At 38.7% G+C, this 18,151-nt stretch overlaps 2 protein-coding genes across 7 annotated transcripts; one reads left to right on the plus strand and one right to left on the minus strand.

Moving 5' to 3' along the window:
* Window positions 1-1,385: 1,385 nt before the first annotated feature.
* Window positions 1,386-12,593, minus strand: paics (phosphoribosylaminoimidazole carboxylase, phosphoribosylaminoimidazole succinocarboxamide synthetase). Of its 6 annotated transcripts, none has more exons than XM_058756217.1 (15): window positions 11,836-12,593; window positions 10,771-11,160; window positions 10,612-10,680; window positions 9,784-10,512; window positions 9,087-9,164; window positions 8,508-8,683; window positions 6,703-6,739; window positions 5,740-5,937; window positions 4,616-4,794; window positions 4,302-4,481; window positions 4,063-4,176; window positions 3,747-3,830; window positions 2,729-2,909; window positions 2,375-2,533; window positions 1,386-1,720 (listed from the first exon to the last, which is right to left on the minus strand). In XM_058756217.1, the coding sequence occupies exons 1-15, from the start codon at window positions 12,212-12,214 to the stop codon at window positions 1,554-1,556; spliced, it is 3,120 nt and encodes a 1,039-aa protein (XP_058612200.1). In that variant the 5' UTR covers window positions 12,215-12,593; the 3' UTR covers window positions 1,386-1,553. The 6 variants fall into 6 exon arrangements, with proteins under 6 accessions (XP_058612200.1, XP_058612199.1, XP_058612201.1 ...); XM_058756216.1 differs by having other exon boundaries at window positions 9,784-10,521; XM_058756218.1 differs by lacking the exon at window positions 10,612-10,680 and having other exon boundaries at window positions 9,784-10,521.
* Window positions 7,338-18,148, plus strand: ppat (phosphoribosyl pyrophosphate amidotransferase). Its single transcript, XM_058756223.1, has 11 exons — window positions 7,338-7,473; window positions 14,065-14,131; window positions 14,266-14,472; window positions 14,573-14,685; window positions 14,815-14,960; window positions 15,073-15,145; window positions 15,264-15,415; window positions 16,713-16,840; window positions 16,933-17,154; window positions 17,241-17,361; window positions 17,496-18,148. Exons 1-11 carry the CDS (start codon window positions 7,346-7,348, stop codon window positions 17,657-17,659), a joined length of 1,521 nt encoding a protein of 506 aa, XP_058612206.1. The 5' UTR covers window positions 7,338-7,345; the 3' UTR covers window positions 17,660-18,148.
* The last annotated feature ends 3 nt before the right edge of the window (window positions 18,149-18,151 follow it).

Below are 18,151 nucleotides of genomic sequence, written 5' to 3' on the forward strand. Positions count from 1 at the left end.
ACTATAGTAATACCATTGTTAATTTTCGTAAGGGATTGTATATAATAATATGAAATAAATGTTTTAATATGACATTTAAATCACCAAATATCAGGGAGTGACATTTATTTGATGTGAAGGAGGGTTGCTGTAAGCCCCATCAGAACTGGACGGGACTAATGACAGGTCATTGAAGTGGTCTAGTCTATCTGGAGTGCATATAAATATGAATATTAAGCTTGATATGTTTCATACGTTGTATATCCATAATAACTGCTGTCGGAGTTCTGATGTTGTGTGCTACCCGCTCAGATGTGCTACCTCTGTCAGTTTATTCGGCAGTATATAAATCTTCAGATCGGGTTTTTATTTTTTACTTATTAGAGGTACAGAACGCCACACAGCAACTTTTCAGCATTGCACCAAGCAAAAATCAATCGAAATCATAACAAAAAGTAAAGATCAAGCGTCTAACATGGTCTCCGTACATTAATTCGAACGGTTCGTCTTCCCCCACGGCGCAACGGATAAGAGCACACCGAATGAATTCGAATCGAAGTCCAAATCATTGATCTTTTGACTACTTGAAGTTGAAACTGAATCAAATCTGGACCAGATAACGTTCAGTAGGCAAACCTGTAAATCTGCGGATATTGGAAAACCTATAATCATACGGATATGCTAATGAGTCAGTTTTTACTGTTAAACGCAACACCGACACAGATGTAATGTCGAAAGCTGAGACTTAGATGGCGCTGTTCACTAAGCGTTTAGTGTAGGTTTACTTTACAAGCAGAGGACACGTACATTTCATGGAGCTGTTGGAAGTCTTTGAGCTGTTCCGCGTTTCCCGCCTTTAAGTTGAGCAGTTATCTGTCAATCATACTTTTTTCAAAAGTAATCATAGTTTTTTTTTCCACAAGGGTTCACACTGTTTCATATAACAGGCACACTTTTTGTGAATTTTGGATATAGGATACAGTCACAAATTTGACCCTGGACCACAAAACCAGTAAATGTTTTGAAATTGAAATTTATGTCATCTGAAGCCTGAATAAATAAGCTTTCCATTGACCTATGATTTGTAACTGGAATCTAAGGGTGCAAAAAAAATCGAAATATTTAGAAAACTGCCTTTAAAGTTGTCCAAATTAAGTTCTTAGCAATGCATATTACTTATCAAAAATTAAGTTTTGATATATTTACAGTAGGAAATTGACAAAATACCTAAATGGAGCATGATCTTTACTTAATATCCTAATGATTTTTTTGCTACAAATATAGCCTATCCGTGCTATTTATGACTGATTTTGTGGTCCAGGGTCAAATTATTTAAGAGCGTTTATCACACCCTTGCCTTTTATTATGTTTTCATTTTTGCTGAGTACAACCACCACCAAGACAAATGTAACTGAGGAATGTTTATTGACGTAATGTACACCTGAAATGGTATTATTGCAAATAAGCTCCAAGTCAGCATTTCACATAGGCTTGATTAAAGGCAATGACAGGTGCATACAAAAATGTAAGCAGAAATGTACAAAGCGGTTGAATGGAATGAAAATGCTGGTTTATTACAGGCTGCACTCTTGCAGCTTCTTGTCAGCCTGCTTCAGGGAGACCCAGGTGTTCAACATGGATGCTCTAAGTCTGGCCCAAACCAAATGGTCATTAAGACCCAGGATCTGAGCTGCAAACTGAGCAGCAGCTTCTGGAGAAAGAACCGTGGTGCAACCCAGACCTAAAAGAGTAAGAATGACAGAATGTTTAGTTTTACTGCACTGTACACTATCACTCAAACGTTTGGGGTCAGTAAGATTTAACATAATAATAATACACATAAAAACACTTTTATTTGAAAAGGACCCATTAAATTGCTCAGAAGGGTCAGTTTGTTTGTTTTTAACACCATGAGAGGTTCTATGGCTATTTTCATGGCAAGAAAAATGACCAAATTATATCAGGTCTTTTACTATTTATTTTTGCTAAAACTGTATTTGGCATAACTTTGGTAAAATTCTCAAATGAGTTAACTGAATAAGAATAAAAAAAAAAGTTCTCTCACAGGATTCTCAGAAGGGTCAGTAAAGACATTTACAATATTACAAAGATTTCTATTTCAAATAATTACGGTTATTTTGAACTTTCTATTCATCAAAAACTTGTGAAAAAACGTATCACAGTTTCCACAAAATTAAGCAAATGTTTTCAATGATAATATTAAGGAAAAGTTTTACATTTTCTGTTAAAATAGAAAAGTTATTTTAAATTGTAATATTATTTCATAATATTACTGTTTTTACTGTATTTTTGACTGACTCCATTGTAATCTTATTACAAACAGATAATCACATCATGTTTAAAGAGATTTAATGACATTTAAATCGATCTGTACCGCTAGGCATGCGAAGAGATGACCAAATGTCCTGAGCACCCCAGTCGGGGGTAATAGGAGGACAGTTAATAACCGGATACGCAGTGTTTCCTGACATCACAGGACCCAAGCCATTACTTCTGCCTGCCACTGCAACAAAGATGGTGGGTACACCATCACCTGAGAAGAAAAAAAATTGATAGATGTAATTAGTTATTCAATTATGCAATAAACCTACTCTACACAAAGTGTTCTGGATTAAAATATTGATGTTTAAAACATTAACCACTGTAATTAACAGTATTATTTTATTTTATTTTTTTAAATCTGTAGAAAGGACATTCTGTTCTTAGTGTTAGTTGTGTTTGGTCATACCCTCGTATTCAGCTTTGATGCGGAGTGTCTCATCAGGGCCTTTATGGGCAGAGGTGACTCTAAGGTGGCAGGGAATGCCATAAGAGCCACAAGCCTTACGGATCTTCTCACAGTGTGCCACATCTGAAGTAGAGCCCATTAGAACTACAACCCTTCCTTTTGCCTGTGACTCCAGAAGCAGCTATACACACACAGATTCTCATCAGTCACCATTGTTTCAGATAGGATCCTCCACAAAAATAGCATTTTTGTGATATCAAGCATTGTGTCGTCACTGACAATAACAAAACAATCATCTCTTTAATCTATTAGGAATCCTATCTAAAGTAAAATTTTTAGTCAGGAAAGCTGATGGGATTCATTCAAACTGGGAAAAAAAATGCATTTAGATGTTGTGAAAGACTTTACTAGAGGAATAGAGATGGTGGGGTCATCACGGTGTTCAGAGGTTAATGGGGTGAAAGCCTGATAGCACAATGTCACAGAGCTCTATATTAATGTTCAAGCTTCTTGACGTGGGTTATGATAAGTGAAATTGACTGCAGTCAACTTTTAATAAGTGAGAATCTTGTTTAAAGTTGTGATGAAGCAGACTAGTGGCAGATATTTTCTTCCATACTGTAACATACATGCAAGTGTAATGAATTATCAAAAAAGACAGAAAAAAGGGCGGAGACTTGGTTATATGATTGGTTGCACAGGCAAATGAATGCAAGCTTTAAGGGGGTGACATTTAAGCGGACTAAATGAAGAAAACAAAAAAAAAAATTATATTTAACTGTTCATTTGTGCATATGTTTGTATATGTACAAATGAATCACTCAAAATAAGATCAACAAAATGCATTTAAAAATGAGAAAAGGTGAATTTTTGGTGAACGGCTGACTTCATGCCGTTTTAATACGAATGGAGAAAAACTGTGAACTATATCCCTAAACTACATCTATCCTTTTTGCATAAAGTGTAGAAATGTAACTAACAAACACAATAAAAACAATCATTTTGTAAAACATTGTACCTTGACTCGCTCTGCAACCCACTCAAAGTTCCTCTTCACCATCTGCATGGCCTCAGGAGTGACTTCTTTCAGGTCACGGTACACCTTCACAAAGAACACCATGAGTCAACAGCAGAGTCATGCTCGTATAGATCACACTAGAAGTTAGTTAATTCTCTGCAATCAGCATGTTCCTGGAAAGATCATGATAATAGCAGAAGGACATCGGTTTCCTCAGAATTAATACCAAACTCTCAGTGGCTGCTAGTTTTACTCCAGTAAAGAAGTTGTGTAAATCCTTTTCATGCCTGATATGCATTGGTGTTTGGTTATTTACCTGTTTGTCTTTCTGCTGGCTGCGATCCCCAGCAGGCCAGAGCCTCCAAGAGTCGTTGTCAATCACATCAGCCAACACTATCTCTTTAGTGGTCACATTCACACCAAATTCAATCTAAAATTAAAGTTTATGGACATTAAACGTACTGTAGGAGTCAATAGTAGCAAAATGTCACTACCACCAGTTACACGAACAAACTACCTTCAAAAGCGTTAGCCCAATACATTTAAGTTTCTTACTTTCATATCCACCAGCGTGCAGTCCTGTGTGGCCCAAGCCTTCTCCAGGACTTCAAAAATGGCCACCGTGCTTTTGCTCATGATGTCCACCTCACAGCGCCCAATAGTCAAACCTGCCAGCTCAAAACCAGCTGCCAAAAGCTGCTCCTCTGACCACTGAGGGTCATTATTGGCATCATCCTGAAGAAAGAACAATGGAAGAGAAAGTGAGGGCATCAATTTGGGAAATATGTGAAATGGCATGACATTACTTTGAAATGTCATGGATAACAAAACTTTCTCAACAACTTTATTTCTAAATAACAAAACCTCACCTTAAAGAACATCTCCATTTTTAGAGGAGAGAAGCGGTATCCCTCTTTGACCCCAGGGTTGCGTTTGAGGAAGGAGCCTGTGGCTATCCGTCTGCACACCCACTCAATGGGTATCATCTCACATCGAGACGCCACAAAAGCAGTCTCAGAATGCTGCCTGACAAATGCAGTCTTAAAACCTGAAAGACAGTGGTAGATTCGCATTACTGTGTGCGAAAATTATTGGCATTTAATGGCATTTTCCAGCAGAGTACAGTGATACACTGACTGTGCGGAGTATAAGTATGACAAAGACACATGCTTTCACACAGTGAAACTGGGACAGCACTCTTAATAGCCTGAACACAGCAAGCATGTGTGTAATATTCAGTTTAATTAAAGGAAGCGTGGCTGTCACAAGGCAGTCATTTCCCCAGAGTAAAACCTTCATCAGGAGTTGCACATGGTGTACACACCAACTTTAATTCAGTAAAATTGCTGAGGTTGTGGCAACTATTTTAAAAGTAAATGTCCTCTAGAGCAGTGATTTTCAATCCTGTTCCTCGGGACCCACTGCTCTGCACATTTTGCATGTCTCCCTTATCTGACACACTCATTTGAGTTCATGGAGCTCTTTCCTAATGAGCTGATGATCTGAATCAGGTGTGTAAATTAGGGAGACGTGCAAAATGTGCAGAGCTGTGGGTCCCCAGGAGCAAGTTTTTTTTCAAACCTGTCCTGGAGGCACCCCTGCCCTGCACATTTTGTATGTCTCCCTTAACAGACACACCCAATTCAGGTCTTGCAGTCTCTACTAACGAGCTGATGAGTTGAATCAGGTGTGTTAGATAAGGGAGACATACAAAATGTGCAGGGCAGGGGTGCCTCCAGGACAGGTTTGAAAACCACTGCTCCAGAGACCTCTTGCAACTTTGAATTTGAGCCTACCTCATGAATGTCTTCAACTAGATTTATTTCATTGCTGAATTTTTATTTAATAGACATCATGTTATTATGGACCAACACTACTTACTTGCCTGTTTACAGTACAGTCCATCATTTTGAATGAATATTATTTGTGCAAATAAATTAACCAGCTTGCCCAAAGATGAAATAAATATAAATCAACAGAAAGGAAATCTCACCAGCATCCTGTAGAAGTTTGAACACACAGCTGGTGGTCTTGTTGGCAATAGCTGCTTTGCCCTCCATCTGATCCTTCCGAACCGCATTGCCCGCTGTGATCTGATCTTTAGACTGGACCAGAACATGACCCGACTCATCCACAAGCTCAAAGATCTGCTTGGTCTTACCCTCGTTCAGTTTTTGACCTAGTTTCAATTCTACAAATAAAAACAAAGGCAGCAATACACATTAATTGATGCCAATGTATGTGACTTTGAGATGTAAATCACTGCAAATTATAGTGAACAAGTACATATGACATTATGCTGATTTGCTCTTAAAAAAAATGTAATCTCTCTGTCAAATGTCAATCTATTTAATATTATACTAATATAATTATATGTAATACTGATATTGGGGGAGGGGGGGGTACACCGAAACAAAATCAGTGTGGCATAACCAACACATGTAATTATTATTATTTTTTTTCAGAAACTTTTTTTATTTTTTATTTTAAATGTCACATATCTTATTATGAAAAGACATGTGTTGAGGACAAATAGACTAGGAAACTTCTATGATTTAAAAAGAGACTTACTTTGTAAAAAGTGTTTTTTAAAGGAAAGCATTTTATTTTAGTAATTTCTTCTCCACTCCTCCAGAGTCATTACATCCTTTTATTATTTTAAAAACAAAAACACCAACAGAAAATCTCTAAAAACTTCTCACGTGATTTAAACTAGATTATTTTTTTTTTTTATTTCTACAGACTTGACATTGACCCATATTCTGATTTAGCTTGGCTGAAAATACTTATACTACCATATCACCTCTAGTAATGTTACGGATTCTGTTTGACAAAAGAGCTGAAGTATTCATTCCCGCCGTATGGGTACATTTTTATTCACTGCGCAACTGCACAGCAGTAAAACATGGCGAGGAGAGAAATAAAAGTAACGCTAGACAAATGAAACCAAACTTACCTGTTGTGTTCGACATTTTTGTTGAGCTTCGTTTTTCCTGCAAAAATGAATAGAAACTTGATTATTCTGTGTCGCTGGATTTGAGGCAAACGTTTCAATAACTACTTGGACTTCAGAGAGAGGCTGATATAAAGCGCGTCCCGCAGGAGTGAGCCTCAACTCATTTATTTTCACAAGAGCAACGCGTTACGACACTCTGCCGATTCATAAACGCCAATCAGAGTAATGCCATCTTCACCACGTGGGCAAAATCTTAATCTGCATACTTTAAAAGACAAAAGACTTATCTATTGATATTATTTAGAAGAAGTCATCCTAAACTTTTGCGAACTAAAGTTACAGTGAAGTTAGGGCGCGTTGCGCAAGACATTGATCGCATTCGTCACAATTGACCTACCAGACTTTGTACGTTTTAAGTTATTGATTGGACAAAACTTGCTATTTTTTCCAAAACACTTTACTATTTTTTCATCTCCTGTAACTTTGACTTCAGAGCTGGAGTTTTTGTTCATGCGAGCTTTTGTGTTGCCAGATCCTCCGCCGCATGTTCCGAGGAACCACGTGGTGCTTCGAGTGACTCCAGCCAGCGTGGAAATACACGCTAACAATACAAACCCATTCTGCTCGCCTCAGAGAGGAGGACATGGAGTTTGAGGAGTCGGGCATTGGGGAGGAATGCGGGGTGTTCGGCTGTGTGGCAGCGGGAGAATGGACAACACAACTGGAGGTCGCGCAGATTTTGACACTTGGACTTGTTGCTTTGCAGCACAGGTAAGTGTGCTGCTGCTAATGTGCTGGTTCCTAGTGGTGACTTTTATTGTGGAGTTATTGTTTGAGACCATTACTATAGAATAAACATTTTAAGATCATCCTTCCTGAAAAATATAACTTTCTGGTTTCCCAACCTGGCTATGCAGTTCTGTTGGATTTTAAAGGGGGTGAGGTGGAAGAAGACCATCGTAAACCAACGAAGACTCGCAAAGCATATTAGATTGGTTTAAAATGTTTGGTTTTTTTTGTTTTGGTTTTTTTCAGCAGGGATCTATTTTAACTAATTTGCATCTCACCTAGAGACTACGCAAGTATATTGTGTTTAAATCAGGTTTTTTCAGCCTGGTCAGACACAAGGACCACCCACCCCTGACCCCAGTCAATCTGGGTAGCCCAATATTCAGAAAGCTTTATTTTAATCGTGACCTTCTACAAATCTTAATAGATTGTACGTTACTGTACCACATTTTCACTTTTTTTTTTTTTTGAATATATTTATTATTTTATGTTAATATTGTCTTTTTGGAATTTTAAAACATATATAGGATGCATTATGTCACATGATTTATATATCCTTACTGGGGATGTCTAAGCGTGCTTGTTTTAGCTGTTCTCCCAGTCTGGTCAGGCTGATTTTTGAGGGGTTTTGGGCAGTTTTCAGATGGTCAGACTGAAAGACCAGTTTACTCCAGTTAAGGCCAGCAGATAATCTCTAGGTTGGTTTAAGTTGTTTTTTTTCTGCATGGATCTCCTTGTGGTTGGAAATCTTCCCTGTTAGAAAACACTGACATTAAATGAAACCCTTGTTTCACATATGGTTTGCATGGAATGCAAGCTAATAATGTAGTGCTCTTTATCATGAACATGCATAATTCACTTAGGTGCAACTTTTACAATTGCCTGCTCTGTTCTCTTACTGTTACGTAGTACTACACATGCTGATATAGCTCATCGTTAAGAAGCACACATGCAATACCCTGCAGCTATGCAGTTGAATCACAGATCAATAGACTTCTATTGTACTGCCGTCTCACCGATTGTTCAGACGTGATTGCATTAGATGCCATTGAACACACAGAGGTGATCTCCATGATCGGAATGTATTGATCCTCCTCTTCTTTGCATTGGAAGTCTATATTCTCAGACCAGTCTGTGCTGCTTTCCCCATCATCGGTGCTCTGATGAAACTGTTTACAAAGCAAGCGATCCCCTAAACGCAAGATATAGTGTTATATGGGTGTTTGTTCACTGACAATTTCTTAATATGCTTCTTTTGTCAAAAAACTATAATAATAGAGACTGAATTTTATAATTAGCCTAATATATTTTCAGTAATCAATATATTTTATTTTATTATAGTGTAATGACTCTTAGTTCCATCCTTATTCCCTTTCTTTTGACATTCCGATGACAGAAAAGTTCAGGATTGTTCACCACTGTTGTATTGTATAAAAATTAAATCATTTTCATCTGTTTTGATATGCTGTCTGTGTATCCTATGAATGTGCTCTTGTTCCTATCTTGATTCTATTAGTCAAACTGAAGTCACAAGATTCTCACTCTGTTCATTACAAATTTGAGTATGTCTCTATGAGGAGAAAATAATGGAAAACCTTCATCTGCAGCTTTCCTCTTTCTTCCTTTGGTAGCCGTGGCATGCTCTCCACTTGTGTATGATGGGTCACTGCTGTCTACATTGGAAATGTATGCACACATATTGAGAAAAACACAAAACGTTTAATTTAAAAGGATAATAAGTCAGTGGTTCTCAACTGGTGGGCCGTGAGTAAAAAATAGTGTCGCTATGAGCAGAGGAAGAAATAATACTAAGTGCAAATAATAAAATGCAACATTGTGTAATTAGTATAACAAAATAAATAGGCCTTCTTGTTTAAGGGAGAAAAAAATCTTCCCATATCTTGTGATGCTGACGTCAGAGGCTTTGTATCATTTTACAAATTCATCTGTCAGAAAATGCAACATGGATTGGTTGCATCATCCTCAAACATTCACTCATTTTCAAAACCCACAGACAAAACATTGCCACTTAAAATAAAATATAACTTGGACTACAATAAATATGGATTCAAGAATTGAATCAATGTATCGATCCAGTGTATTATTGTCTTAAAAATATTAAAATAAATAAAATCCATGTTACATGTGTTTAATTTTAAGAACTGTTATTTCACTTTTCATTTAGTTTACTTTTATATGATAAAAAAAATTTGGTCATGCTTTGGGCCACCACATGATGTCAAATCCGATGCAAAACCAGTTGAGAACCACTGGTGTAATTAATTGTATTACCTGGGATCCTTCTGTACTTATGACCGTCGTCGTATATAACAGCTGTGATGGAGTCAGAGGAGACATGCTGTTCATATTCTATCTGAGGGCTGCCAGTTGACCTCACAATCGTGGCATTCATTTCAGGCATCCCATATTCAACATTTGACACTTTCTCTGGTCTTGTTAAAATGCCTTCGGTCTCAACTTGGTTCTGAAAGACCCTTGCAGAAATGGCAGGAGATCTCAAAGTGGCCTCATCTATGGGTGGCTGGTCATATCTAACCGCAACAATGTCATTGTCCTCCTGTGGAAGTCCACCCATGGAGTGCTCCTCAAATGTTGGTGGAGTAAACAGCCTAGAGTTTCTCAGTAAATTGTTTGTGTCAGAAAACTTGGCATAGCTCAGTCGACTTCTAGGAGGCTTGGACAAAAGGGCATCCAGCTGTTCATAAAATCTCATGACACGGCGAGGATCTCCGATATCGGCTTTTCCTCTCTGCAGAGAACGGTAGAGGTACTTCAGGTTTTTGTACTTGGTACGACACTGTTTCCAGTCCCTTTCCACGCCCTGCTGAAGAAGCCTGCGTGAAATCTGCACGAATATGTCTTTGTTTCTGGTTGAGCCCTGTAGCTGTCGCTGAATCCCTTCTTCGGCCCAGATCTGAAGCAGTGCAGCCACCTCTTCCTCACTCCAATTTCTGCCCGAGTCGTGCACTGTGATTATGTTCATTTCGTTTGTGGCTGCTGCTGTTGTCGCTGAAGCAGAAACCAGTTTTTAGAGTTTTTTTTTAAAAAGCTGAAGATGTTGAAACAACATTGAACATTTCCGTTTATATCAGAACTCACCTGTCTCTCTTGCAATCAGTGGATGAGTGGCAGCATTCATTATTGTTTGCATCTCTGCCAGACTTTCATCTTAATGAAAGGCATGAAGATGCAGGAGGTGAACTTAATGGCGAACTTGTACCATCACTGTTTTGTTGTAATTAATAACACAAATCTTACCGTCATCGATCTTAATAACCTGTTCTTCGACAGGTTCACGCCTCATGGCCACCTGGTCCCTGTCTGGTACGTTCCTAGACGACTCGTCCTCTTCAAATCCACCCTCAATGTCTTTGCCCTGCATTATAGCATCAAGCTCAGCAAAGAACCTTATTGGCCGGCCTTGACTCTTGCTGACTTTGTAGTCATATTTCATGTTCTTGTATTTGGTGCGGCACTGTCTCCAGTCTCGCACCACGCCGTGCTGCCGTTCCAGCCGACGTGCCATCTCCTGGAAGATGGCCTTGTTTCTGTGGGAGCGTTGGAGCTGTTTGTGAACCTCCTTGTCAGCCCAAACAGTAAGGAGTGCCCGAACCTCCTTGTCAGACCAGTGCCGTCCTCCTTCCAGTCCTGGAAGTAAATTGGTTTTCGCTTGAAAACAGGTTTGGCAACATTAGTATTTAGTATAAACAATAGGGGCTGGATTTATACACCCACCTGGGGCCTGTTTCATAAAACAAGTTTACCAAATAAGCCAGGCTTATTTCAGTTAGTCTGACTTATTTTGAACCAAATCAACTGATAAGTCAGACTTGGCTTGTTTTTAAAATCCACCAGGATTTTGTTTGGTTTTGACTATAAGGCCCTTAATAGACCACAACAAAATTCAGGTGCATAGCTCTTCCAGTTGTTTGTGAATATTTTTATTTTATTTTATTTTTGTTCTGGATGAAAATTAAGGATAAGAATTTTTTACTCACAATTTCTACCCACTAAATTGTTTTAGTGTTTGACATGTCTAGAAAATTGTCATCGAGGGGGGAATTAATATAAAAATTATTTATTTTTTAATTTTTAAGTCATTTGGAGGACCCCTAGTGGGCCCTGCCCCCCTGGTTGAAACCATTGTTGTTGTAGAATGAAAGTTACTTTTACTTTTTTAAATGATATATTATCACTTTATATTATTGTAATTACTTAATTATGCAAGCTACATATAAAATATCAAAAGGGAGCAAAAATCCAATTGTAACTTGAATGCTTCATCCAAAAATGTTGTAGCTTTGTTACTCTTGTGATTGTTACCTTCCTGAAGAGCTGGCAGTGAAGCAGGCTCCTCTCTTCTGGCAGCTGTTGGCTCTTCATCTGCCACGTAAGGCCTTTGGGTCGGCGGCCTGCTATCTGCAGAAGAGTGTTTGTAGACGGTCTGCGTAGGCCTCCAGTCTGGAAGAGCCATGCTCCTACTCTGGGCCTTACAATCAAGCCAGTCCCTACACACCCCAAGCTCTCTCAGACGGCTTGAGATGGCCTCATACTTGGCCCTGCTTTCTTCTTCTTCCCAGGCTTGTCTCTCCCTCCACACCGAAAGCAGAGCTTTCACTTCCTCTCCTCTCCAGTGTCCAGCTGTGTCCCTCTGCCTCTTGTCCTCCCCAGCATGCCTTTGTTGGTCTGTTTCAGGCTCCATGTTTCTAAGCTTGCCTAGAAATGGCTTCTGTTTGTTCGCCTCTGCCTTTATCCTCTCTGCTCCCCCTCCCTGTTGACTTTAAGCTCAGTGTCCAAGGCAACCAGACGACTGAGCCAGTTAGGAACAGCCACGTGACAGAGAACAGCCACATGACTGGCTTAAGCTGCGTGCGGCGGGGGAGGGCCAGGGAAGAAATGTGAGAAGTGGCTTGGCGAATGAGCTGCACTTGCTGCGTCGATCTTACTCAATAAGACACGTGGAAAGGGCTCAGAGGCGTTTGGCTGTGCTAACGTGTCTATTTTGAATGTCTTTTGTGATTATTTGGTCACATCTTTGTGGTGAACTGTCTATGCTTTCCCTCATGCTTTCTGTCTCCTTTTCTCTCTCTCTCTCTCTCTCTCTCTCTCTCTCTCTCTCTCTCTCTCTCTCTCTCATGCTTGCTCTAATTCCCCCTCCCCCCTCTCTCATTCTCATTCTCTGCCTAACTGCTTCACATAAACCAGTTTGATCTGCTTTAGTCACACTCTCTGTGCAGTCATTCACTCATAAAAACAGATTTGGCTTGATTTTCATTTTGTTGGTGTAAAATAGCAAAGGGGAAGAATGGGAGGGACACATTCTCTATTCAGACTCTAGTCTTGCAAAGACATGTTTTCTACTGGATTATCACATGCAATATCACTTCTTCAACAAACACCGTCTTAATAGCTGCATTTTTTTAATTATTATTAAAGGTACATTCCTTTATTCAAAAAGTTTAGCACATCAAGAAATTAATAGTAAATCTGTTTAAAATGATGCACATTCACATGTGTCCTACCTACACGCGATAAAAGGCATATATCCATGTTAATTCATTTAATGTTAATCAGAGGTTTTGTCCTAACTAGCAGCGGCCGCGATGCGCGAAATTTCTATTTTAAAAACGGTTTCTATTTCCGCGACGTCGCGGCTGGAACAACAACATTCAAACTAATCTCGGTTACTGATTATGTGCTTTATTCAAAGTTAAACATGTCTAATGTGAGTTTGAATATCATTTTGTTACCTTTATAGCCATACTGAAAACAACAACAGATATAGTTTACCTCAGATCTTGAAAATAAGATGTACGTTAATGCTATATACTAATATACTAATAAATTAAATTTATAAACTTGTCCATTTCGTTGGGAGTGCAGTGTGCTTCTGCGCTTCTGATGGGGGTCTGGTGTGGACGGACAAATTGCTTGTCGCTGGAATCCTGTCGCGTTACGTGTAGGACGGATCATTCTTATGTTATCAGCGATTAATAAATAAATAAATTTGTGTGATGCCTCCTCCACATCTCTAGGTGACAGTATGTATTATCTTTCAAAAGATTTGGGAACTATCAACATATAAGAATGATTTCTGAAGGATCATGTGACGCTGATTACAGCTGAAAATTCAGTTTTGTCGTCACATGAATTTTCAGCTGTAATCAGTGTCACATGATCCTTCAGAAATCATTCTTATATGTTGATAGTTGCTGCTCAAGAAACATTTCTTCTTATTGTTAAAATATTGTGAAAATAATTTCAGGATCTTTAATGAAGAGAAAAATGCCAGCATTTTTTTTTTATCCTTAAATGTTTTTACTGTGTTTTTGTTTGGTTGTTGTTGTTGTTGTTGTTGTTAATCATTTAATGTGTCCTTACTGAATAAAATTATATTTTAAAAAAAATCAATCGACACCACATTTTTGATTGGTATGTCTTTGTATGTTTGTGTTAAACAAGTGCTAAATCTGCATAATTTATTGTAGATCATTAATGAGGAGGGGAGGAGGAGGGGGGAGAAACTCTTTTACAATACTCTTTGTTCAATAGGGGTCAGGAGAGTGCTGGAATGGTCACGAGTACTGGAACAAACCCACCGACATACACCACCCTGAAGGTAATGTAGGCTACTAGGAATAACACAGCATCTTCCTCTCAAACATGATTTGTTCCTGTCCCATGGGCCAACACATTTCAACATACGGCAATGAATGCAAGATTAGACATGCCTGACATAATTGCCTCTCACAGGGCATGGGTTTAGTGAATACAGCTTTTAAAGCAGAGGATTTGCTGAAGCTGCGCAATGGCAACCTAGGCATCGGACACACGCGTTACTCCACTACGGGCATTTCAGAGCTGCAGAACTGCCAGCCTTTTGTGGTAGACACGCTTCATGGCAAGATTGCAGTGGCACACAATGGAGAACTGGTCAATGCCTCTGCTCTGCGCAAAAAGGTGGGCTTTGATTCATAGGGATTACATGAGACTCCACATAGAGTCTCGGGGGAAGAGAGGAGGTTTTTTCTATTTGATATAAAGTATTTGTGTGTTGTAGGTTATGCGCCATGGCGTTGGCCTCTCCACCAGCTCAGACAGTGAACTTATTACCCAGCTCCTTGCTTTGACTCCACCCATGGAGGAGCTAGATACTCCTGATTGGGTGGCTCGGTATGTTCTGCATGTCCTTCCCCATCTGATTGGGTCACCACTTGTTAAACCCTGTCAGTATTAATGATTGCAAAATGAAGTCTACTTCTGCAGTCTTAATTTTTATGTATTTTTGTTTGTTTTTCTTAGCATAAAGAATCTGATGACAGAGACGCCTACATCATACTCATTGCTAGTTATGTATAAAGATGTAATCTATGCTGTGAGAGACCCCTATGGAAACAGGCCTCTATCTATTGGACGTCTAGTACCCATCTCCAAACTACACAGCTCAGGTGTGTGATTCAGCAGTGAGGGAAAGGGCTGCAGGGGGTGCATGTGGCCTGTCGGTGCTGTACCTTAGGTCTAGGATGGTGCTAAACTTGTTTTGTTTTTTCTATCCTGTAGGTGCTGGAGAAGCAGACACAGAAGGCTGGGTGGTCTCTTCTGAGTCCTGCAGCTTCCAGTCCATTGGTGCAAAGTATGTTCACATCATTCCAACAGAAATGCTTTGATTACTCACTTTCGCTATCTATACACTTCCATCTTTTTTTGTCAGTTTGTTTAATGTGTATGTGTTTTAATTTTTCTGTTGTTAGGTATTATCGTGAAGTACAGCCTGGAGAGATTGTCCAGATCTCTAAAAACGGAGTGAAGAGCCTAAGTGTTGTCCCACGGCCAGAAGGAGACCCTCCTGCCTTCTGCATATTTGAGTATGTTTACTTTGCCAGGCCAGACTCCATATTTGAAGGCAAGTTCATAATGTTTAAAATCATTCTTATGTTTTGAGTGAAAGGAAAGATTGAGATATAACCGTAATGTTTGGGTTAAACCAAATGATTGGGGTCATTAAGACTTTCAACCACCTTGTATTGTTACAGATGTCGGTAGTAATGTAAATGAACCAGCTGTACACTTTCTACATGTTTCCTGCACTCAGATCTCCTGGTTTATTTTTCAGTAAATGTCCATCCCAGCTCACAGATAGTCAGATCAAGCACGGTTCACTATGGGTGTTGACGTTTCTGTACCCATGGATCGATTCTGCAGTTTTCTGAATGCATCATGATTCTCTCTGGAATCGATTCTGAGCGTAGTTTTTAAAAGCTGAGGGCGCTCTTGCCTAGTTTTTAACTGCACACTTAAATGCTCACGAATAAGAGCAGTTGTGTGTTCAACTGAGTAATTTAAGTGGTTAAATGTACTTGCACCTCGGCTTTTATGACATGAGAGTAATGTAAACACAGGCCACTGTGAACACTGGTAATTCACTTGAACCTTTTCAAACTTAATGAATGATAATTTTAAATTTAAGAGGTGTTTGTGTAAGGATCTGCAAGCAATCAGAGTACGGCGATTTCTAAAGTACGCAGTGCCATCTGCTGTTAAAAACTAAGCTCAGAATCGATTCAAGAGAGAATCACGATGCATTCGGAAAATCAAATAATCGATCCACGAATCGATTTATCGTGGCACCACTACTTTTTAACAAAAGGGAACACAGCAGGCCTTTTGCTCTATTTTCTCTAGGCCCCTATAAAAAATTTTAAAAATTAAAAAACGCTAGACAGTTTTTAATTGAAAACTCATCTTGCCAGCAGTGAATTAACCAAGACGGTTAACATTTGTAAGAATTCTATTTCAAACAACTACTGTACTTATAAACAGTCTGTTTATCAAAGAATCTTGATTTTAAAAAAATTAAAAGACATAACCTGGTTTCCATTAAAATATTAAGCAGCACAACCATTCTCAACATTGGTAACAATAAATATTTCATGAGCAGCAAATCAGCATATTAGAATATTAGAATGATTTCTGAAGGATCATCATGTGACACTGAAGACTGGAGTAATGGCTGCTGAAAATTCAGCTTTACTGTCACAGAAATAAACTATTTTAAAATAAAATGTTAAAAGTTTATTAAAACAGTTCTTTCAAAAACAAAATCTTACTGACCACAAAAATCAACGGTAGTAAATATTAAAATTATGACATGTAGTAATAGGTGAAATAAGTGTTTTTGTGGGGGTTTTTCTGTCTTACAGGTCAGATGGTATATACAGTGAGGCAGCGCTGTGGACGGCAGTTAGCCATTGAGTCTCCCACTGATGCTGATGTAGTGAGCACTGTTCCAGAATCAGCCACACCTGCAGCATTAGGATACGCACAAGAAGTGAGTAATAATGATGCTGTACACATCAGTCTTAATGCTTTATTGGTTCATGTTGTGCTCTTACTAAATTTTACATTCTGTCTCTTTCTCAGTCTGGCCTTCCGTATGTAGAGGTGCTGTGTAAGAACCGCTACGTGGGCAGAACATTCATTCAACCAAACACTCGCTTACGCCAGCTTGGAGTTGCCAAGAAGTTTGGGGCGTTGACTGATAACTTTGCTGGCAAACGAGTGGTGCTTATCGATGATTCCATTGTGAGGGGCAACACCATCTCCCCTATTATTAAACTGCTGAAGGAAGCAGGTGCAACAGAGGTAAAAATATATTTGAATCAGTACTGTATGTTTATGGCTTTGATCTGTTTTAACCAACAGTGTCTTTGTGATGTCACATGACACAGGTCCACATTCGAGTTGCATCACCTCCAATCCGGTTCCCATGCTACATGGGCATTAACATTCCTACCAAAGAGGAGCTAATTGCTAATAAACCAGAGTTTGAAGATATAGCGGGTTATATTGGTAAGTCAGGAGCAGAGATTTGCTTAATCGCTAAGGTTTTGTAATGAATACATAAATTATGAAAATATAAAAACACTTCCCATCTGAAAACTGAAAAATGTAATTGGTAATTATATTTTCTTTGCTTTGAACAGGTGCTACGAGTGTCCGTTATCTGTCAGTTGAAGGCCTGGTATCTGCTGTTCAAGGTGGAATAGAATCACATGGGAAAGATGAGAGGATCAGCACTAAGACTACTAGATTTGGTCATTGCACAGCCTGTCTCACAGGAAAATACCCAGTGGAGCTGGAGTGGTGAATTTCGGCCCACATAAATGTCTATTAATTTCTATATAGAATAGTTTTTTGTTTTTCTTTTGATATCACCGGAATTAAAACTGTGGTGCTGCTTTAACATTTGTTGTAGTTGTAAATGTCATAAGGCAGGCTATATACTGTGTTAGAATTCAAATTAAAACATTCCAAGCATTTTTCAATTTTCCTTTTAAGAGTTGCATTAAAAGCATTCCTGTTGCTGTCAGATTTCAAATAGCTAGCTTGGTTAAGATTCTTGTCTAGTAAAAACACTATCTTGTAAATATTTTATTAGATCTGTTTCAGTATCCATGTAAGCTTCTCAACTATTTTCTTACTTTTGATCACGTTTTGTTTCTCAATCAATGTGAGCTTTACCAGCCGTTCTTAAAGAAACAGATTGTCTTGCTTTTTTGTTAGTCCTCAAGAACGCACAAAATGAAAATCTGTCTGTGAAATGCACATATGTTTATTAAAAAATGTTGAAACAAAACAT

The sequence above is a fragment of the Onychostoma macrolepis genome, chromosome 20 (assembly GCF_012432095.1).
Source record: "Onychostoma macrolepis isolate SWU-2019 chromosome 20, ASM1243209v1, whole genome shotgun sequence".
NCBI lineage: Eukaryota > Metazoa > Chordata > Actinopteri > Cypriniformes > Cyprinidae > Onychostoma > Onychostoma macrolepis.